The 22,770-nt window shown below is 44.8% G+C and overlaps 1 protein-coding gene across 1 annotated transcript; it reads right to left on the bottom strand.

The window, feature by feature from the left end:
* Positions 1–295: 295 nt before the first annotated feature.
* On the bottom strand, positions 296–17,689 carry LOC110527005 (excitatory amino acid transporter 2). Its single transcript, XM_036981442.1, has 9 exons — positions 17,557–17,689; positions 15,592–15,744; positions 4,966–5,325; positions 4,737–4,863; positions 4,266–4,499; positions 3,395–3,589; positions 2,693–2,827; positions 2,281–2,491; positions 296–689 (listed from the first exon to the last, which is right to left on the bottom strand). Exons 1-9 carry the CDS (start codon positions 17,684–17,686, stop codon positions 597–599), a joined length of 1,638 nt encoding a protein of 545 aa, XP_036837337.1. The 5' UTR covers positions 17,687–17,689; the 3' UTR covers positions 296–596.
* Positions 17,690–22,770: the final 5,081 nt, after the last annotated feature.

Here is a 22,770-nt window from a genome sequence, read left to right as displayed (position 1 = left end):
GTTATAAGGTTGTGCAGGGTCAGGAATAGGAATAGTAGTGACTGACAGGAGGGTTCTCCATGGAGGGGCTTCTCATCATAACACTCCTCAACTGGTCCTTGTATACAACTGGCAAGGCCACATCCCATAAGCACACATTCTCTGAACTGCCTCTGGCGCTAACAAAACCCCTACATTTTTTATACATAAAACAGACAGAATGATTGCTTTTTCCCCAAAAGGTTGAGCAGCAACAAAAGTGCGGCATTGCGCATATCAGAGAACATGCACTGTCGAGTAAGGTTCAGAATACAACCACCTGAATGGGTCCATTATACTAAACAATGCCTTAAAAATCACCAGCACAGCTTAAGCAAGGTCATTTGGAAGTCCTAATCTAATTGTTTAAGATAGGTACAAGTGGATGCGTACCTACGTTGTCTTTGTGGGAGGGGAGCTTCATCCCATAGTCAATGAACTGACCATAGTCAGACCACAGGAAGTAAGACTGATGCACCAAAGCTTGTGATTACAGGGCTAAGTGTGGTTACGTTCTTTATTTTGGTCAGGAAGGGAAGCTTGTGGAAGTCAGGATGAGGTCGGAGCAGGGTGCTGCTTTACTCTCGTTTCCATGGTTCCTCCTCAACAAGAGAGAAATCTGCAGTGTTGGGGTGGCCGTTGGGGTGGCCGTTTCCATTGCCCATGGATACCTGCAAGCAATTACCAGGGACATCTAACTGTAAGACCAAGGCACAGTCATATTGAAGCTGTCAAAGGGTTTGAGCAGAGAAACCAAGGGGGTAATACTTGCAGGCCATCCTTTTGGTTGAATTTGGTTGGTCGGTTGAATTTTGGTTGAATTGGTTGAATTTACTGGGATTCCCGCAAATTTGGTCCCAATAGAAAGAAAAGAAAAGAAAGAATATTCTCTGAGTACTGAAGCGACAGCAGATACAGAAGACAGATTGAATCCTCTCTGAATACTGAAGCGACAGCAGATACAGAAGATAGATTGAATCCTCTATGAATACTGAAGCGACAGCAGATACAGAAAGATAGAATGAATCCTCTCTGAATACTGAAGCGACAGCAGATACAGAAGATGGATTGAATCCTCTCTGAATACTGAAGCGACAGCAGATACAGAAGATAGATTGAATCCTCTCTGAATACTGAAGCGACAGCAGATACAGAAGATAGATTGAATCCTCTCTGAATACTGAAGCGACAGCAGATACAGAAGATAGATTGAATCCTCTCTGAATACTGAAGCGACAGCAGATACAGAATATAGATTGAATCCTCTCTGAATACTGAAGCGACAGCAGATACAGAATATAGATTGAATCCTCTCTGAATACTGAAGCGACAGCAGATACAGAAGATAGATTGAATCCTCTGAATACTGAGGCGACAGTAGATACAGAAGATAGATTGAATCCTCTCTGAATACTGAAGCGACAGCAGATACAGAAGATAGATTGAAATGTGTTTTCTCACTGACAGGAGAATGTAAAACATTGATGAGTCAGTTTTGTTTTCTATCTTGGCCATGTATTTTATGGATTCTCTGCCCAACAGAATTACCGGGACAATAATGTTGAATAAATGGATTATAAGAAAACAACTAAATTACAGTATAAAACAGGGATTAGTAATTGTCCCATGCAAGCAAAGCAATGGAACAATGATCCATGACAAATGGATCAGTAAAATGCTCTGAAAATAAGAGCATGGACTTTTCTTTGAGTTTTTGGTCAGCTACAGTAGAAAGAAGGATTTTTGACAGGTCCATAATATGTCTGCCACTGTTTGGATAAACATGATGAAATAGCAGTCTTCATGTGTACCACTAGCCATACAATGTTGATTTAAAAATGCGCCCTAAAACTGAATCGAATCATGTAAGCAGGGCTGCCACAAATACATGTCCAATTAAGAAGAAGAATCCCACTCATGTCACAGATTAATACAAGACACAGGAAGAAAAGTAAAGTGAGGAAAAATGTTTTCAAAATAAAAATGGTGTCAAAAACATACCGTCAGAATGATAGTAAACTGTCGAGCAAAAGTACACAGGTATCACAAAAAACTGCTTTTCCATATAGTTTAGTGAGTGAGTAAATAAATATAAGAGCATATTTATTTAGTTTCTCCACCTTGTGATATTGTTTTCTCCAAAAGAACTGTATAAGGTGACATGAATGTATGTCGACATACCAAATGACAAGAGAAGGAAAGGCAGCAATTAGGGGGGGAAGTCTACATGCACGTCTCTATATCCTTAAAGATGAAATGTACCTTGCAATCATCTATCATGATTGTGCTGTGGGCTGCAGCGTAAACACACTGGTTGGTGTTGTTCTCGAAGAAGGATTGGGATTTTGTCAACTCAAATTCATCAACTTTTTGCGCGGCGTCAAACGCATCGAGCTCATCTTTGGACAGGTGGTAAACGATACCGGCCCCGTAGGAGTCCCCAACCACGTTGACGGAGGTTCGGAACCGATCCCTGTATTTTTTTTTTTAGGGTGGGGAGGCAGACACAGAGACAGACAAGTGCAGAAGGTAATCTCTCGGGGGAACAAAGCTGAGGACAATATTTTGAGGAAGACCAGAGGTTTATCCTGAGGTAACAAGAAGATATTGTGTGTGTGTCGAAACATTCTCTGTACGTGTGAATGCAGGTACAAGTGCAAGATTGAGTACTCACAGCAGCCAGTCAACAGCCACCAACAGACTGATGTCTTGGGTGGGTAACCCAACGGCTGTTAGGATCAGTAGCATGGTCACCAATCCAGCACTGGGGATACTGGCCGCTCCCACACTGGCCAAGGTTGCTGTCAGGCTACAGTCAGGATGAGAGATCTCAGTTAATTACACACTGGCCAAGGTTGCTGTCAGGCTACAGTCAGGATGAGAGATCTCAGTCAATTACACATACATTAATTTCAACCTTATATTGTAGGTACATGAATAAAAAATTTTTGTCAAGGTCAATAGATCATATATAGGGCACCTTGTTTTGAACAATCATGTCACATGACCTGAATTTTAACCTTTATTTAAAGGGTTTTCAACAAACGGTCCCTTTTCTTATTATGTCAGATGGGCCAGCACCATCCTCCAGCACCATGTTCCAGCACCGTCCTCCAGCACCATTCTCCAGCACCATCCTCCAGCACCATTCTCCAGCACTGTGCTCCAGCACCGTCCTCCAGCACCGTCCTCCAGCACCATCCTCCAGCACCATCCTCCATCACCATCCTCCAGCACCATGCTCAGATAATTGCTTTTATTTTTGGTGTAAATCTAATGTCTGGAACAGGCTTAAAATAAAGATGAAATCCTAGGTCATGTGACATGATAGTCCGAAACACAGGGCCCTAGTCATGTAGGATTAGAAGTGTCCTACCTGACAGTGACGATCTGGCCGTAGTCGAGGTCGATGTTATTCATCTGGGCGATGAAGATGGCTGCCACGGCCTCGTAAAGCGCAGTGCCGTCCATGTTGATAGTGGCGCCCACGGGGAGCACGAATCGCGTCACTCGCTTATCGATGCCCAAGTTCTCCTCCAGACAGCGGAATGTGACTGGCAGGGTACCAGCACTGAGAGACGGGTACAGAACTTGTACTTAATACATATCACAAGACTTGGAATTGTATTAAACACTGAATTTACATAATATCTATATTATGCATTGAGCATTATGTTCCCTCAAAGGGTGACTTTTAAAGGGTCTTACTTTAAGCAGTAAGATTAGTCGACAAGAGTCTAACTACATTGTGGTAGCTAAGCTCTACAAATCTGGTGTCATGCATGAAGGTATCAGATGACCCGTGAAATGTGGACACCCCTCTAGGGCATGAACCACATCTCTGTTGCTGTTATCATCTCAGTGTGAGCTTCGGCTGTGGCTCAAAACCTACTCTGTCATACAATCTATCCAATAGGTTGGGTAATGCAGAGCCCTTAATATAAATGAACTATTTATCCTAACCTAAGCTAAGGTTTTTAGTCTTTGAAAGCAACTTTGCGCTGTGTGCACCACGAATAACATTACTCTTGTTTTTAGTTTATCTGTAGAGTGGAGACAAAACAAGCAAGGTCAAGGCATCTTGTTTTGTCTGTCTTATCGTAAAGAAGCAGAATGGGTTCTAGAATGGGTTCTAGAATGGGTTCTAGAATGGGTTCTGGGAAAGGCAATAATAAGTATGACAGAGGGAAAAGGGAGGGTGACAGAGAAGAAGTGAATAGGTTAGAGAATGTGTTTGGGTCTTGTACCTAGATGCTGTCCCAATAGCGGTGACCCAGGCCTGGAAGATTCCCATGAAGAAGACATAGGGGTTTTTCTTCACGATGACTAAGTATATTAGCGGTAGAAATATGGCACCGTGGATGACAAGGCCCACGATCACGGTCACCATGTACATTCCCAGTTGCCTGGCAACCATTTCCAGATCATCGATTGAGATGATCTTCCCACAGATGAGACAGGCGATACCGAAAGGGGAATACCTGGGAGAGACCTTGGTGAGATTAGTTTTGCAGTTTGGTAAAACTAATGAAAGGTCAATAGTGGTATCTAATTGGGAATATTGGGGCAAACATGTACATTGGGGGCTAATTTCCTGTAATAAATAACACTTTTCTCCTTTGGCTACAGTGACTAGAGTGGACTTGCTAGAATGTCTGTTATTTTAGAGGAGGGGGGGGGGGGTGGAGGTATATAACTCTAGAGAGGATAAGACTTACCACATAATCATGCCAACAATCCTCATGACGATCTCGTTGAGAACGTTAAAAAACTCCAGCATGAGCTTGGCCTTTTCTCCCATCTTCCCCATGATTATCCCGAAAGCCACAAAGAAACCGATCAAACCTACAGTTTCAAAAGGAGGCAAAAAGTGTCAAATCAATTATTTGGACTGCTAAGACAATCATTCATTCCAGTTAAGAGCATGTTTTCTATAAGTGTACCAACCTAGCACATTCATCCCACTTTTGTACTGAAGACCCCTTTTGATGGTAAACTGTGGTGGACCCCTGGTCCTGTTGGTAGGTACGGGGACTTTTGTGGTGACTGTCTGGATCTGCTGGAAGCAGGCCTGAACCAGGTTTTCTGGGAAAAGGTTTCGAATTAGATCGAAGAAGGCGTCCAGACTGGAGACGTCGTCGTTCTTCTTGCCAGGCCCGAGGTTGGACTTCAGCTTGGGGTTACCTGGGTGGATGAGCAGCACTAGAATGACACCCAGAGCGGCAGCGATGACTGTGGTGGACATGTAGTACACCATGGCTCGGGTGCCCAGGCGGCCACTGGACTTGGCATCCAACCCTGCCAGTCCTGGAGTGGGAGAGAGGTGAGAGAGGCCCGCAGTTCAACAACCGGTTACGTAAACTACAGAAGATATGCATTCCAGATACTCTAGTGATAAATGCAGTGGCGGCTGCTGAGGGGAGGAAAGCTCATAATAATGTCATGGAACAGAGGAAATGGAACGGCACCAAACAGGTGTTTGATGTGTTTGATACCATTCCACTGATTCCACTCCAGTCATTACCACGAGCCTGTCCTCCCTGATTACGGTGCCACCAACCTCCTGTGGATAAATGCTATAATAACACTCTAACGTACAATGCCTCTAGTGCTACTACAGACACACGCTAGCAAACGCACTCTACACACACGTATACTGTAGTACATTGTCATATTGTTGTATGGTGGTATTATACATTTTGTATTGTAGATATGTAGTGGTGTAATAATGTTATATGATGTACTGTTTATCTTTATTTGTATGTGTGATGTAAGTGCCTAAATGTGTTTGGACCCAAGAAAGAGTAGCTGCTGCCTTGGCAGGAACTAATGGTTATCCATAATAAACACCAGGAAGAGTAGCTGCTGCCTTGGCAGGAACTAATGGGGATCCATAATAAACACTAGGAAGAGTAGCTCCTGCCTTGGCAGGAACTAATGGGGATCCATAATAAACACTAGGAAGAGTAGCTCCTGCCTTGGCAGAAACTAATGGGGATCCATAATAAACACCAGGAAGAGTACCTGCTGCCTTGGCAGGAACTAATGGGGATCCATAATAAACACTAGGAAGAGTAGCTGCTGCCTTGGCAGGAACTAATGGGGATCCATAATAAACACCATGAAGAGTAGCTGCTGCCTTGGCAGGAACTAATGGGGATCCATAATAAACACCATGAAGAGTAGCTGCTGCCTTGGCAGGAACAAATGGGGATCCATAATAAACACCAGGAAGAGTAGCTGCTGCCTTGGCAGTAAGTAATGGGGATCCATAATGAACACCAGGAAGAGTAGCTGCTGCCTTGGCAGGAACTAATGGGGATCAATAATAAACACCAGGAAGAGTAGCTGCTGCCTTGGCAGGAACTAATGGGGATCCATGATAAACCTCAGGAAGAGTAGCTGCTGCCTTGGCAGTAAGAAATGGGGATCCATAATAAACACCAGGAAGAGTAGCTGCTGCCTTGACAGGAACTAATGGGGATCCATAATAAACACCGGGAAGAGTAGCTGCTGCCTTGGCAGGAACTAATGGGGATCTATAATAAACACTAGGAAGAGTAGCTGCTGTCTTGGCAGGAACTAATGGGGATCCATAATAAACACCAGGAAAAGTAGCTGCTGCCTTGGCAGGAACTAATGGGGATTCATAATAAACCCAAGGAAGAGTAGCTGCTGCCTTGGCAGGAACTAATGGTTATCCATAATAAACACCAGGAAGAGTACCTGCTGCCTTGGCAGGAACTAATGGGGATCCATAATAAACACCATGAAGAGTAGCTGCTGCCTTGGCAGGAACAAATGGGGATCCATAATAAACACCAGGAAGAGTAGCTGCTGCCTTGGAAGTAAGTAATGGGGATCCATAATAAACACCGGGAAGAGTAGCTGCTGCCTTGGCAGGAACTAATGGGGATCTATAATAAACACTAGGAAGAGTAGCTGCTGTCTTGGCAGGAACTCATGGGGATCCATAATAAACACCAGGAAAAGTAGCTGCTGCCTTGGCAGGAACTAATGGGGGTCCATAATAAACCCCCAGGAAGAGTAGCTGCTGCCTTGGCAGGAACTAATGGGGATTCATAGTAAACCCGAGGAAGAGTAGCTGCTGCCTTGGCAGGAACTAATGGTTATCCATAATAAACACCAGGAAGAGTACCTGCTGCCTTGGCAGTAAGTAATGGGGATCCATAATGAACACCAGGAAGAGTAGCTGCTGCCTTGGCAGGAACTAATGGGGATCCATAATAAACACCAGGAAGAGTAGCTGCTGCCTTGGCAGGAACTAATGGGGATCCATGATAAACCTCAGGAAGAGTAGCTGCTGCCTTGGCAGTAAGTAATGGGGATCCATAATAAACACCAGGAAGAGTAGCTGCTGCCTTGGAAGTAAGTAATGGGGATCCATAATAAACACCGGGAAGAGTAGCTGCTGCCTTGGCAGGAACTAATGGGGATCTATAATAAACACTAGGAAGAGTAGCTGCTGTCTTGGCAGGAACTAATGGGGATCCATAATAAACACCAGGAAAAGTAGCTGCTGCCTTGGCAGGAACTAATGGGGGTCCATAATAAACCCCCAGGAAGAGTAGCTGCTGCCTTGGCAGGAACTAATGGGGATCCATAATAAACCCAAGGAAGAGTAGCTGCTGCCTTGGCAGGAACTAATGGTTATCCATAATAAACACCAGGAAGAGTACCTGCTGCCTTGGCAGGAACTAATGGGGATCCATAATAAACACCATGAAGAGTAGCTGCTGCCTTGGCAGGAACAAATGGGGATCCATAATAAACACCAGGAATAGTAGCTGCTGCCTTGGAAGTAAGTAATGGGGATCCATAATAAACACCGGGAAGAGTAGCAGCTGCCTTGGCAGGAACTAATGGGGATCTATAATAAACACTAGGAAGAGTAGCTGCTGTCTTGGCAGGAACTAATGGGGATCCATAATAAACACCAGGAAAAGTAGCTGCTGCCTTGGCAGGAACTAATGGGGGTCCATGATAAACCCCCAGGAAGAGTAGCTGCTGCCTTGGCAGGAACTAATGGGGATTCATAGTAATCCCAAGGAAGAGTAGCTGCTGCCTTGGCAGGAACTAATGGTTATCCATAATAAACACCAGGAAGAGTACCTGCTGCCTTGGCAGGAACTAATGGGGATCCATAATAAACACAATGAAAAGTATCTGCTGCCTTGGCAGGAACAAATGGGGATCCATAATAAACACCAGGAAGAGTAGCTGCTGCCTTTGAAGTAAGTAATGGGGATCCATAATAAACACCAGGAAGAGTAGCTGCTGCCTTGGCAGGAACTAATGGGGATCTATAATAAACACTAGGAAGAGTAGCTGCTGTCTTGGCAGGAACTAATGGGGATCCATAATAAACACCAGGAAAAGTAGCTGCTGCCTTGGCAGGAACTAATGGGGGTCCATAATAAACCCCCAGGAAGAGTAGCTGCTGCCTTGGCAGGAACTAATGGGGATTCATAATAAACACAAGGAAGAGTAGCTGCTGCCTTGGCAGGAACTAATGGGGATCCATAATAAACCCCCCAGGAACAGTAGCTGCTGCCTTGGCAGGAACTAATGAGGATCCATAATAAACCCCCAGGAAGAGTAGCTGCTGCCTTGGCAGGAACTAACGGGGGTCCATAATAAACCCCCAGGAAGAGTAGCTGCTGCCTTGGCAGGAACTAATGGGGATCCATAATAAACCCCAGGACAAGTAGCTGCTGCCTTGGCAGGAACTAATGGGAATCTATAATAAACCCCAGGAAGAGTAGCTGCTGCCTTGGCAGGAACTAATGGGGATCCATAATAACCCCCAGGAAGAGTAGGTGCTGCCTTGGCAGGAACTAATGGGGATCCATAATAAACACCAGGAAGAGTAGCTGCTGCCCTGGCAGGAACTAATGGGGATCCATAACAAACACCAGGAAGAGTAGCTGCTGCCTTGGCAGGAACTAATGGGGATCCATAATAAACACCAGGAAGAGTAGCTGCTGCCTTGGCAGGAACTAACGGGGATCCATAATAAACACCAGGAAGAGTAGCTGCTGCCCTGGCAGGAACTAACGAGGATCCATGATAAACCCCCAGGAAGAGTAGCTGCTGCCTTGGCAGGAACTAACGGGGGTCCATAATAAACCCCCAGGAAGAGTAGCTGCTGCCTTGGCAGGAACTAATGGGGATCCATAATAAACCCCAGGACAAGTAGCTGCTGCCTTGGCAGGAACTAATGGGAATCTATAATAAACCCCCGGAAAAGTAGCTGCTGCCTTGGCAGGAACTAATGGGGATCCATAATAACCCCCAGGACGAGTAGCTGCTGCCTTGGCAGGAACTAATGGGGATCCATAATAAACCCCAGGAAGAGTAGCTGCTGCCTTGGCAGGAACTAATGGGGATCCATAATAAACCCCAGGAGGAGTAGCTGCTGCCTTGGCAGGAACTAATGGGGATCCATAATAACCCCCAGGAAGAGTAGGTGCTGCCTTGGCAGGAACTAATGGGGATCCATAATAAACACCAGGAAGAGTAGCTGCTGCCCTGGCAGGAACTAATGGGGATCCATAACAAACACCAGGAAGAGTAGCTGCTGCCTTGGCAGGAACTAATGGGGATCCATAATAAACACCAGGAAGAGTATCTGCTGCCTTGGCAGGAACTAATGGGGATCCATAATAAACACCAGGAATAGTAGCTGCTGCCTTGGCAGGAACTAACGAGGATCCATGATAAACCCCCAGGAAGAGTAGCTGCTGCCTTGGCAGGAACTAACGGGGGTCCATAATAAACCCCCAGGAAGAGTAGCTGCTGCCTTGGCAGGAACTAATGGGGATCCATAATAAACCCCAGGACAAGTAGCTGCTGCCTTGGCAGGAACTAATGGGAATCTATAATAAACCCCAGGAAGAGTAGCTGCTGCCTTGGCAGGAACTAATGGGGATCCATAATAACCCCCAGGAAGAGTAGCTGCTGCCTTGGCAGGAACTAATGGGGATCCATAATAAACACCAGGAAGAGTACCTGCTGCCTTGGCAGGAACTAATGGGGATCCATAATAAACACTAGGAAGAGTAGCTGCTGCCTTGGCAGGAACTAATGGGGATCCATAATAAACACCATGAAGAGTAGCTGCTGCCTTGGCAGGAACTAATGGGGATCCATAATAAACACCATGAAGAGTAGCTGCTGCCTTGGCAGGAACAAATGGGGATCCATAATAAACACCAGGAAGAGTAGCTGCTGCCTTGGCAGTAAGTAATGGGGATCCATAATGAACACCAGGAAGAGTAGCTGCTGCCTTGGCAGGAACTAATGGGGATCAATAATAAACACCAGGAAGAGTAGCTGCTGCCTTGGCAGGAACTAATGGGGATCCATGATAAACCTCAGGAAGAGTAGCTGCTGCCTTGGCAGTAAGAAATGGGGATCCATAATAAACACCAGGAAGAGTAGATGCTGCCTTGACAGGAACTAATGGGGATCCATAATAAACACCGGGAAGAGTAGCTGCTGCCTTGGCAGGAACTAATGGGGATCTATAATAAACACTAGGAAGAGTAGCTGCTGTCTTGGCAGGAACTAATGGGGATCCATAATAAACACCAGGAAAAGTAGCTGCTGCCTTGGCAGGAACTAATGGGGGTCCATAATAAACCCCCAGGAAGAGTAGCTGCTGCCTTGGCAGGAACTAATGGGGATTCATAATAAACCCAAGGAAGAGTAGCTGCTGCCTTGGCAGGAACTAATGGTTATCCATAATAAACACCAGGAAGAGTACCTGCTGCCTTGGCAGGAACTAATGGGGATCCATAATAAACACCATGAAGAGTAGCTGCTGCCTTGGCAGGAACAAATGGGGATCCATAATAAACACCAGGAAGAGTAGCTGCTGCCTTGGAAGTAAGTAATGGGGATCCATAATAAACACCGGGAAGAGTAGCTGCTGCCTTGGCAGGAACTAATGGGGATCTATAATAAACACTAGGAAGAGTAGCTGCTGTCTTGGCAGGAACTAATGGGGATCCATAATAAACACCAGGAAAAGTAGCTGCTGCCTTGGCAGGAACTAATGGGGGTCCATAATAAACCCCCAGGAAGAGTAGCTGCTGCCTTGGCAGGAACTAATGGGGATTCATAGTAAACCCGAGGAAGAGTAGCTGCTGCCTTGGCAGGAACTAATGGTTATCCATAATAAACACCAGGAAGAGTACCTGCTGCCTTGGCAGTAAGTAATGGGGATCCATAATGAACACCAGGAAGAGTAGCTGCTGCCTTGGCAGGAACTAATGGGGATCCATAATAAACACCAGGAAGAGTAGCTGCTGCCTTGGCAGGAACTAATGGGGATCCATGATAAACCTCAGGAAGAGTAGCTGCTGCCTTGGCAGTAAGTAATGGGGATCCATAATAAACACCAGGAAGAGTAGCTGCTGCCTTGGAAGTAAGTAATGGGGATCCATAATAAACACCGGGAAGAGTAGCTGCTGCCTTGGCAGGAACTAATGGGGATCTATAATAAACACTAGGAAGAGTAGCTGCTGTCTTGGCAGGAACTAATGGGGATCCATAATAAACACCAGGAAAAGTAGCTGCTGCCTTGGCAGGAACTAATGGGGGTTCATAATAAACCCCCAGGAAGAGTAGCTGCTGCCTTGGCAGGAACTAATGGGGATCCATAATAAACCCAAGGAAGAGTAGCTGCTGCCTTGGCAGGAACTAATGGTTATCCATAATAAACACCAGGAAGAGTACCTGCTGCCTTGGCAGGAACTAATGGGGATCCATAATAAACACCATGAAGAGTAGCTGCTGCCTTGGCAGGAACAAATGGGGATCCATAATAAACACCAGGAATAGTAGCTGCTGCCTTGGAAGTAAGTAATGGGGATCCATAATAAACACCGGGAAGAGTAGCAGCTGCCTTGGCAGGAACTAATGGGGATCTATAATAAACACTAGGAAGAGTAGCTGCTGTCTTGGCAGGAACTAATGGGGATCCATAATAAACACCAGGAAAAGTAGCTGCTGCCTTGGCAGGAACTAATGGGGGTCCATGATAAACCCCCAGGAAGAGTAGCTGCTGCCTTGGCAGGAACTAATGGGGATTCATAGTAATCCCAAGGAAGAGTAGCTGCTGCCTTGGCAGGAACTAATGGTTATCCATAATAAACACCAGGAAGAGTACCTGCTGCCTTGGCAGGAACTAATGGGGATCCATAATAAACACCATGAAAAGTATCTGCTGCCTTGGCAGGAACAAATGGGGATCCATAATAAACACCAGGAAGAGTAGCTGCTGCCTTTGAAGTAAGTAATGGGGATCCATAATAAACACCAGGAAGAGTAGCTGCTGCCTTGGCAGGAACTAATGGGGATCTATAATAAACACTAGGAAGAGTAGCTGCTGTCTTGGCAGGAACTAATGGGGATCCATAATAAACACCAGGAAAAGTAGCTGCTGCCTTGGCAGGAACTAATGGGGGTCCATAATAAACCCCCAGGAAGAGTAGCTGCTGCCTTGGCAGGAACTAATGGGGATTCATAATAAACACAAGGAAGAGTAGCTGCTGCCTTGGCAGGAACTAATGGGGATCCATAATAAACCCCCCAGGAACAGTAGCTGCTGCCTTGGCAGGAACTAATGAGGATCCATAATAAACCCCCAGGAAGAGTAGCTGCTGCCTTGGCAGGAACTAACGGGGGTCCATAATAAACCCCCAGGAAGAGTAGCTGCTGCCTTGGCAGGAACTAATGGGGATCCATAATAAACCCCAGGACAAGTAGCTGCTGCCTTGGCAGGAACTAATGGGAATCTATAATAAACCCCAGGAAGAGTAGCTGCTGCCTTGGCAGGAACTAATGGGGATCCATAATAACCCCCAGGAAGAGTAGGTGCTGCCTTGGCAGGAACTAATGGGGATCCATAATAAACACCAGGAAGAGTAGCTGCTGCCCTGGCAGGAACTAATGGGGATCCATAACAAACACCAGGAAGAGTAGCTGCTGCCTTGGCAGGAACTAATGGGGATCCATAATAAACACCAGGAAGAGTAGCTGCTGCCTTGGCAGGAACTAACGGGGATCCATAATAAACACCAGGAAGAGTAGCTGCTGCCCTGCCAGGAACTAACGAGGATCCATGATAAACCCCCAGGAAGAGTAGCTGCTGCCTTGGCAGGAACTAACGGGGGTCCATAATAAACCCCCAGGAAGAGTAGCTGCTGCCTTGGCAGGAACTAATGGGGATCCATAATAAACCCCAGGACAAGTAGCTGCTGCCTTGGCAGGAACTAATGGGAATCTATAATAAACCCCCGGAAAAGTAGCTGCTGCCTTGGCAGGAACTAATGGGGATCCATAATAACCCCCAGGACGAGTAGCTGCTGCCTTGGCAGGAACTAATGGGGATCCATAATAAACCCCAGGAAGAGTAGCTGCTGCCTTGGCAGGAACTAATGGGGATCCATAATAAACCCCAGGAAGAGTAGCTGCTGCCTTGGCAGGAACTAATGGGGATCCATAATAACCCCCAGGAAGAGTAGGTGCTGCCTTGGCAGGAACTAATGGGGATCCATAATAAACACCAGGAAGAGTAGCTGCTGCCCTGGCAGGAACTAATGGGGATCCATAACAAACACCAGGAAGAGTAGCTGCTGCCTTGGCAGGAACTAATGGGGATCCATAATAAACACCAGGAAGAGTATCTGCTGCCTTGGCAGGAACTAATGGGGATCCATAATAAACACCAGGAATAGTAGCTGCTGCCTTGGCAGGAACTAACGAGGATCCATGATAAACCCCCAGGAAGAGTAGCTGCTGCCTTGGCAGGAACTAACGGGGGTCCATAATAAACCCCCAGGAAGAGTAGCTGCTGCCTTGGCAGGAACTAATGGGGATCCATAATAAACCCCAGGACAAGTAGCTGCTGCCTTGGCAGGAACTAATGGGAATCTATAATAAACCCCAGGAAGAGTAGCTGCTGCCTTGGCAGGAACTAATGGGGATCCATAATAACCCCCAGGAAGAGTAGCTGCTGCCTTGGCAGGAACTAATGGGGATCCATAATAAACACCAGGAAGAGTAGCTGCTGCCTTGGCAGGAACTAATGGGGATCCATAACAAACACCAGGAAGAGTAGCTGCTGCCTTGGCAGGAACTAATGGGGATCCATAATAAACACCAGGAAGAGTATCTGCTGCCTTGGCAGAAACTTATAGGGATCCATAATAAACACCAGGAAGAGTAGCTGCTGCCTTGGCAGGAACTAATGAGGATCCATAATAAACCCCCAGGAAGGGTAGCTGCTGCCTTGGCAGGAACTAATGGGGGTCCATAATAACCCCCAGGATGAGTAGCTGCTGCCTTGGCAGGAACTAATGGGGGTCCATAATAAACCCCCAGGAAGAGTAGCTGCTGCCTTGGCAGGAACTAATGGGGATCTATAATAAACCCCAGGACAAGTAGCTGCTGCCTTGGCAGGAACTAATGGGGATCCATAATAAACCCCAGGACAAGTAGCTGCTTCCTTGGCAGGAACTAATGGGGATCAATAATAAACACCAGGAAGAGTATCTGCTGCCTTGGCAGGAACTAATGGGGATCCATAATAAACACCAGGAAGAGTAGCTGCTGCCTTGGCAGGAACTAATGGGGATCCATAATAAACCTCAGGACAATTAGCTGCTTCCTTGGCAGGAACTAATGGGGATCAATAATAAACACCAGGAAGAGTATCTGCTGCCTTGGCAGGAACTAATGGGGATCCATAATAAACACCAGGAAGAGTAGCTGCTGCCTTGGCAGGAACTAATGGGGATCCATAACAAACACCAGGAAGAGTAGCTGCTGCCTTGGCAGGAACTAATGGGGATCCATAATAAACACCAGGAAGAGTATCTGCTGCCTTGGCAGGAACTTATAGGGATCCATAATAAACACCAGGAAGAGTAGCTGCTGCCTTGGCAGGAACTAATGAGGATCCATAATAAACCCCCAGGAAGGGTAGCTGCTGCCTTGGCAGGAACTAATGGGGGTCCATAATAACCCCCAGGAAGAGTAGCTGCTGCCTTGGCAGGAACTAATGGGGGTCCATAATAAACCCCCAGGAAGAGTAGCTGCTGCCTTGGCAGGAACTAATGGGGATCTATAATAAACCCCAGGACAAGTAGCTGCTGCCTTGGCAGGAACTAATGGGGATCTGTAATAAACCCCAGGAAGAGTAGCTGCTGCCTTGGCAGGAACTAATGGGGATCCATAATAAACCCCAGGACAAGTAGCTGCTTCCTTGGCAGGAACTAATGGGGATCAATAATAAACACCAGGAAGAGTATCTGCTGCCTTGGCAGGAACTAATGGGGATCCATAATAAACACCAGGAAGAGTAGCTGCTGCCTTGGCAGGAACTAATGGAGAACCATAATAAACACCAGGAAGAGTAGATGCTGCCTTAGCAGGAACTAATGGGGATCTATAATAAACCCCAGGAAGAGTAGCTGCTGCCTAGGCAGGAACTAATGGGGATCCATGATAAATACATATGATGGCAGGGTTCTGGTCCCCCACCTGTGATGAGACTGGAGATGATCAGGGGCAGGATGAGCATCTTCAGCATCCTCATCAGGATGTCTCCTGGGAACGAGATGATCATGACTACATCAGGGGGGAGCGGAGACATGGGACGCAGTAGTATTCCAGAAACAGAGCCTGTGATCACACCTAGAACACAGAGAGAGAACACACAGTCATATCAACTGGACCTCTCATTGGTTTTCTGTTGCATGATTTAGAACCACACACACCGGGCTGTTTGTATTCATACACATCAGCTAGTGTTTATACCCTGAACACAACAAGCTCTACCTCGGCTCTCGCTACACTTTCACCCACAAGTTTTAGGCAACCTTATGCACTGTGAGGGATGGGAGGTGACTAAAGTGCAGAAAAACTAAATTATATCAAAACTAAATTATATCAAACCCCGCACTTTTCATTGTTAAAGATACAATCCGGGATCTTAAGAACTTACTAATTTGTAACATATTGTACGAATTTGAATTTGTAACAGAAAATATGAGTTGCAAAAAACAAAAATACAAATAAAACTTGCTTTTTGTAACTTAACAGACAAAATAGATGACGTAGAACACAATTGCGCACAATTTTCAGGAACCCATTTTGGCTCATTAGCATTAGTTTCAAAACTACTGACTGAAAGTATACACATCTAAACAACAGGCTAACTTACCAAGACAGTAACAACCAGACACATCTAAACAACCGGCTAACTTAACAAGACAGTAACAACCAGACACATCTAAAAAACAGGTTAACTTAACAAGACAGTAACAACCAGGCACATCTAAAAAACAGGTTAACTTAACAAGACAGTAACAACCAGACACATCTAAAAAACAGGTTAACTTAACAAGACAGTAACAACCAGACACATCTAAACAACAGGCTAACTTACCAAGACAGTAACAACCAGACACATCTAAACAACAGGCTAACTTACCAAGACAGTAACAACCAGACACATCTAAACAACAGGCTAACTTACCAAGACAGTAACAACCAGACACATCTAAACAACAGGCTAACTTATCAAGACAGTAACAACCAGACACATCTAAACAACAGGCTAACTTACCAAGACAGTAACAACCAGACACATCTAAACAACAGGCTAACTTACCAAGACAGTAACAACCAGACACATCTAAACAACCGGCTAACTTATCAAGACAGTAACATCTATACAACAGGCTAACTTACCAAGACAGTAACATCTATACAACAGGCTAACTTACCAAGACAGTAACATCTATACAACAGGCTAACTTACCAAGACAGTAACATCTATACAACAGGCTAACTTACCAAGACAGTAACATCTATACAACAGGCTAACTTACCAAGACAGTGACATCTATACAACAGGCTAACTAACCAAGACAGTAACATCTATAGGACAGGCTAACTTACCAAGACAGTAACATCTATACGACAGGCTAACTTACCAATACAGTAACATCTATATGACAGGCTAACTTACCAAGACAGTAACAACCAGTCACCTCTAAACAACAGGCTAACTTACCAAGACAGTAACATCTATATGACACATTTAAACAACAAGCAAACTTACCAAGACAGTATCATCTATACAACAGGCTAACTTACAAAGTCAGTAACAAGCAGACACATCTAAACAACAGGCTAACTTACCAAGACAGTAACATCTATACGACAGGCTAACTTACCAAGACAGTATCATCTATACAACAGGCTAACTTACAAAGTCAGTAACAAGCAGACACATCTAAACAACAGGCTAACTTACCAAGACAGTAACAACTATACGACAGGCTAACTTACCAAGACAGTATCATCTATACAACAGGCTAACTTACAAAGTCAGTAACAAGCAGACACATCTAAACAACAGGCTAACTTACCAAGACAGTAACATCTATATGACAGGCTAACTTACTAAGACAGTAACATCTATAGGACAGACTAACTTACCAAGGATGGTGAGGAAAAGGACCAAGTTATTCATGATTTTGCTGCATATTCCCCAACACATAGGCTGAGGAGGCTCCACGATGGGCTCCAAATGGCTTTCATGCATTCTGACCTCCACTTGCCTCTGCATTGTGTTGGCGCTAGAGAGAGAGAGAGAGATAGATAGGAGGTTTATTCATTTACTCCTCCTTGACCCATAATGCCTAGCTGTGTCAACAGGTATTACCATATTTGCTCCAGTGAAAAGGTCACTGATGCAGGACACCATAAGAGTTTGATGTGGCTTCTTGTCCATCTGTAATAATGGCTCGGGAACTGATGGCAAACAGAATGATAATGTATTCATACTATCACAAAGATGTATGAGGGAGAGGAGACTGAACAAGTGGGTAGAGAGAGAGACATGGGAGATGTGAGTAGATGTATGAGGGAGAGGAGACTGAACGACTGGGTAGAGAGAGAGACATGGGAGATGTGAGTAGATGTATGAGGGAGAGGAGACTGAACGACTGGGTAGAGAGAGAGACATGGGAGATGTGAGTAGATGTATGAGGGAGAGGAGACTGAACGACTGGGTAGAGAGAGAGACATGGGAGATGTGAGTAGATGTATGAGGGAGAGGAGACTGAACGACTGGGTAGAGAGAGAGACATGGGAGATGTGAGTAGATGTATGAGGGAGAGGAGACTGAACGATTGGGTAGAGAGAGAGACATGGGAGATGTGAGTAGATGTATGAGGGAGAGGAGACTGAACGACTGGGTAGAGAGAGAGACATGGGAGATGTGAGTAGATGTATGAGGGAGATGAGACTGAACGACTGGGTAGAGAGAGAGACATGGGAGATGTGAGTAGATGTATGAGGGAGAGGAGACTGAACGACTGGGTAGAGAGAGAGACATGGGAGATGTGAGTATGTAAATCATTCTAATTATATTTTTCCAAATCATTTGTATATTGTCAAAAACAATTATCTGTACTCTTATTTGTTGTATTATTTTGGGAGGGTGACCCCATTTCCCCGGTGACCCCATTTCCCCGACTTTGAATACTACTGACGTAGCCCCTCGTATTAGTGAAAAGGCTCCACTTGAAACAAAGAGTTATTTTTAGAGGGTTCACCTATTGGGACAATTCAAGGTGTGACACCTTCTTTTCTAAGAGTGTACCTTGGGGCTTGCTACCTGATATCTTGGTTTCACTTAACTAGGCAAGTCAGTTAAGAAGAATTTCTTATTTACAATGACGGCCTACCCCGGCCAAACTCAGACGATGCAGGGCTAATTGGGCGCCGCCCTATGGGACTCCACCTCGTATTGGTGAAAGGGTTCACGGCCGGATATGATGCAGCCTGGATTTGAACCAGGGACTGTAGTGACGCCTCTTGCTCTGAGATGCAGTGCCTTAGACCATTGCAACACTCAGGAGCCCACCATGACTTGTGTGTTAGTACAGTATGTGTGTGTCCAGTGTCTGTCGACAGCAACTGACTTAAACTTAACGTCTGTTATCTCTGCCCTCTGATCTGGGCCAGTCTGAGGATGCAGTGATTTTCCAGTGAATGGAGCTTCTTCGTAATCTTATTCCTCTGAGATGGAAGTCTTCACTTTCAGGTCATGCCCCCATCTCACACTCCTCCCTCCATCTCTCTACCTAATCGCCTCATCACGTCACCACAGCAACAAGTCTCCCAGCTTTGTTGTGGTCTGGCTTATTAAAAGCTCTTCAACTTAAAGGTCCCCGACAGTCCGTACTCCTAGCATCATTTAAATCACATCTCTTGGGGTGTATAACCTTGTGTGCTGTTGCGTAACTTTGTCCCCCCCGCCATTCTGGAACATCCGTGTGTTGTCACCGTGTCCCGTATTGTTTCATATTTACACTCACTGTCAATACCGTCCATTTCCTGAGATGGAGCTCTCTACTGGGTCCCCCTGCTACACTGTTACACTGTCCTAAAAATGAACAGCCCTGTACTCACTGGCAAAATATCTCTCGGATTGAGAGGAAAATGGAGGTTTGGCGAGATTCCCTGTTTCTAAAACCATATTGAGTGAATTTGTAACCGGAGTAACTGCTTGTATTGCATACTGTTTACATCCACAGAACCAAAGACGTGACGGCGAGGCAGTTAATAGGTTGTGACTGCCAAATCAATCAGAGGCTGTCTGAAACACAGTGCCCGGACATAAGCCTGTTAAGGCCGACAAAATTAGCCTGTCAAGCACACCAGTGGTTTAGTTACATAACCTCTCAGGGGTGACCCAGGAACTGTCAAGGTGTGCCAAGCTGCGATTAGACCGTCTTGAGCAAGGGATTACTGTTTGATTCACAGATTCAGAAATACAGATTCACAATACATACAACTGAAATCACATATTTAAAAAACACAATTATTCACACAGCTCTTTGGCAAGAAATGGTCCCCTCACCAAGAGTCATCCATACAGCCTATCTGCTCTATGGTGCATCAGTACCAAAAGCTTTTATGTTCAAAGCCTAAACAATATATCGCTACAGTCAACTGAAGCCTGACTGTAGCAATTGTAAAGCACTTGAATCAGGATCCAGGGCACATACGATTTGCTAATGTCATTATGTGTCTCATTAGATAGGGTACATCTCATTGAGCTGGATGGTTCTCAAGGCCACCTGGCTGGGTTGGTGCAGATGAGGTCAAATGGGAGAGTGTCTCAGCTCTCTCACCAGAAAGGGATGACCTCTGATTACCAAAGGTCAAATGACAATACATGAAGAATGATCAGACAAGTCACAGACGCCGGAGCATTTTCCCTTTTTGCGTCAGGGGACAACAACAATACTGCAGCATAATACTGTGATGAAGAAATTCTACTCAACAATACTGTTGCATAATACTGTGATGAGGAAATTCTACTCAACAATACTGTAGCGTAATACTGTGATGAGGAAATTCTACTCAACAATACTGTTGCATAATACTGTGAGATGCAAACTTTCAATCAGGCCTTCAAAAATCCATGACAGCAACTGCCTCTAAAATAAATACAGCACGGTAACAGTAGAACGTCGAAGGTTTGAAGAGAAACATTCTGGAGCGCTTCAAGAAAATGTTTCAAACCTTTCATATTCAATTAAAACCCTTTACATTTAGCTTACCTGTAGTTGTTATCTGGAATTTGGAATGGAAGGTGGCGTACTAAAGAGTCACTACTCAGTCAGCCATGGGCTGCAAGGATAGAGTCAAAGAAAGGAAGGGAAATTCACGGTCTATCCATCTTGGAGATTCAGTGAAGATCCACAAACGTATGAAGGTCCCCCCTTGCCCCTTAAATAAGGGAATGTAGAAATCTGGAGGCTATGCGGGAGTAGATCTCAAGAAGAAAGCCAGCAGCACCTTCTCAGCATCCAATCGAAATACAATGAATTAATCAGCAATGCCCATGGAAGACTAAGAATGGTATCCGCAGTCACTGAAGTCGACTCATCCAAGCATGTGTGTAGACCTGAAGTGACCAACCTGCAGGCTGGACTGTGGGCTCCACGTTCAGCTTAATTGTAAGCAGCGAGTGAAATCCTTGGTGCCCTCCTCTTTCTCCTTCTCTACCTGTCTAATCCGTCCTTAAAGCATGCGCTGTAATGCTTTTCCCTCGGATGTGAGGCGGGATAAAGACGCACGAGATTCTCAAACAATCAAAGCAGGCCTGCAAGCCAAGTGCTCAAGAAAAGGAACACTTGGCTGTTGCATTGAAGAGACATGTGCGTTGTATAGCCAACCCAGATGTAAACAAAGAGGAGAGGGAAGTTGGAGTAGTAATGAATCAGACAAGATGTGCTCCTTCAACTCACCACTGCATTGGTTGACATGACTGACCAGTGGCTCAATGCTATGGATAATGGCAGGTTTGTAGGTGTACTATTTTTAGATTTCAGTGCAGAATTTGATTTAGTGGATCATGAAATTATTCTGACAAAATTAATGCATTATGGTTTTAAGGAGGTAGCATTGAATTGGGTACAGTCATATCTAACTGACAGGAAACAGTCTACCTATATCAATGGTTAATTTTCTTCCCCTAATGTGTTAAACTGTGGAATACCGCAGGGCAGCTGCCTTGGGCCACTTCTCTGCTTAATATACACCAACAACCTTCCCTATGCTGTGGTTGAAACTCAAGCTACTATATTTGCAGATGATACTACAATTTATGCAGCAAGACAATCGGTTCAACAGGTACAGCTAGCTTTGCAAGGAGATTTGGAGATTATCAGGAAATGGGTTTGCCAAAACAAACTTGCTTTAAGCACCAAGAAAACCAAAGTTACTTTGGTCTGTTCAACTAGGAAAAGGCCAAAACAGAATGGGATACAATTAAGTATGGGTGGAGTACAAATTGAAGAAGTGGCAGAAACCAAACTACTGGGAGTGCAGCTAGACAACTGCTTATCATGGTCGTCTCAAATAACTAATCTATATAAAAAAAATATTAAAACAGCATGCATAATCAGAAGGATAGCTAAATATTTACCAGGGAAAATCCTTCAGCAAATAACACAGGCATTGGTTGAGAGTCAAGTGAACTATTGTTCGGTGGTCTGGGGAAATGCATCATCTAGTGAAGTTAGAAGGCTGCAGAATGCACAGAATAAAGCAGCAAGGATTGTTTTAAGGCGGAGATATGGTTCTTCTGTTGCAGTCATGCGCAGTGTTCTTGGTTGGTCATCAATCGACAAGATAATTGAAAAAAAAACATGCTTATCTTATTTTATAATATACATCATTTAAAACGGCCAACTTCTATTCACAATGGTATTCAGTTGGTAAGAGACAGACATTCCGTAAATACTAGGGATAGATTGGTTAAGAGACAGACATTCAGTAAATACTAGGAATAGATTGTCCACCATCTATGCGTTATCCAGACAGAAAAAAGAATGGGCAAAAGAACATTTTGATTTAGAGCAATAAAGAAATGCAATAAATGAACTGAGCAAACTAGAAACCTTTCAATATATAAGTTTAAACATTATTTAAAAACAATTTAAATATAGTATATAGAAATGCTGTGGGACTATAGTAGATGAAGAATCAATATTTTTTTAGATTGAGTATTTATTGGGTCATTATGCTAGTGTATTATGTATGTTTGTAATAGTGTGTTATATGGGAAAGTGTGTTTGTATTATAAATTGTATTTTAATGTTAAGGACTCTTGGAAGATTAGTCCAAATGGGG

Source organism: Oncorhynchus mykiss, chromosome 6 (genome assembly GCF_013265735.2).
Source record: "Oncorhynchus mykiss isolate Arlee chromosome 6, USDA_OmykA_1.1, whole genome shotgun sequence".
Lineage (NCBI taxonomy): Eukaryota > Metazoa > Chordata > Actinopteri > Salmoniformes > Salmonidae > Oncorhynchus > Oncorhynchus mykiss.
The sequence above is the reverse complement of the archived record's forward strand: the minus strand, read 5'-3'. Positions and strand labels throughout refer to the sequence as shown.

What these genes read in the sequence shown, in the direction of transcription:
- LOC110527005 (XM_036981442.1), bottom strand. Translation starts at nt 17,686, where the DNA reads ATGCAGAGGCAAGTGGAGGTCAGAATGCATGAAAGCCATTTGGAGCCC. An exon ending in GCTATTGGGACAGCATCTAG is followed by an intron (nt 3,590 to 4,265) that starts GTACAAGACCCA and finishes CCCGTCTCTCAG; the next exon opens with TGCTGGTACCCTGCCAGTCA. An exon ending in GGCCAGATCGTCACTGTCAG is followed by an intron (nt 2,828 to 3,394) that starts GTAGGACACTTC and finishes TCCTGACTGTAG; the next exon opens with CCTGACAGCAACCTTGGCCA.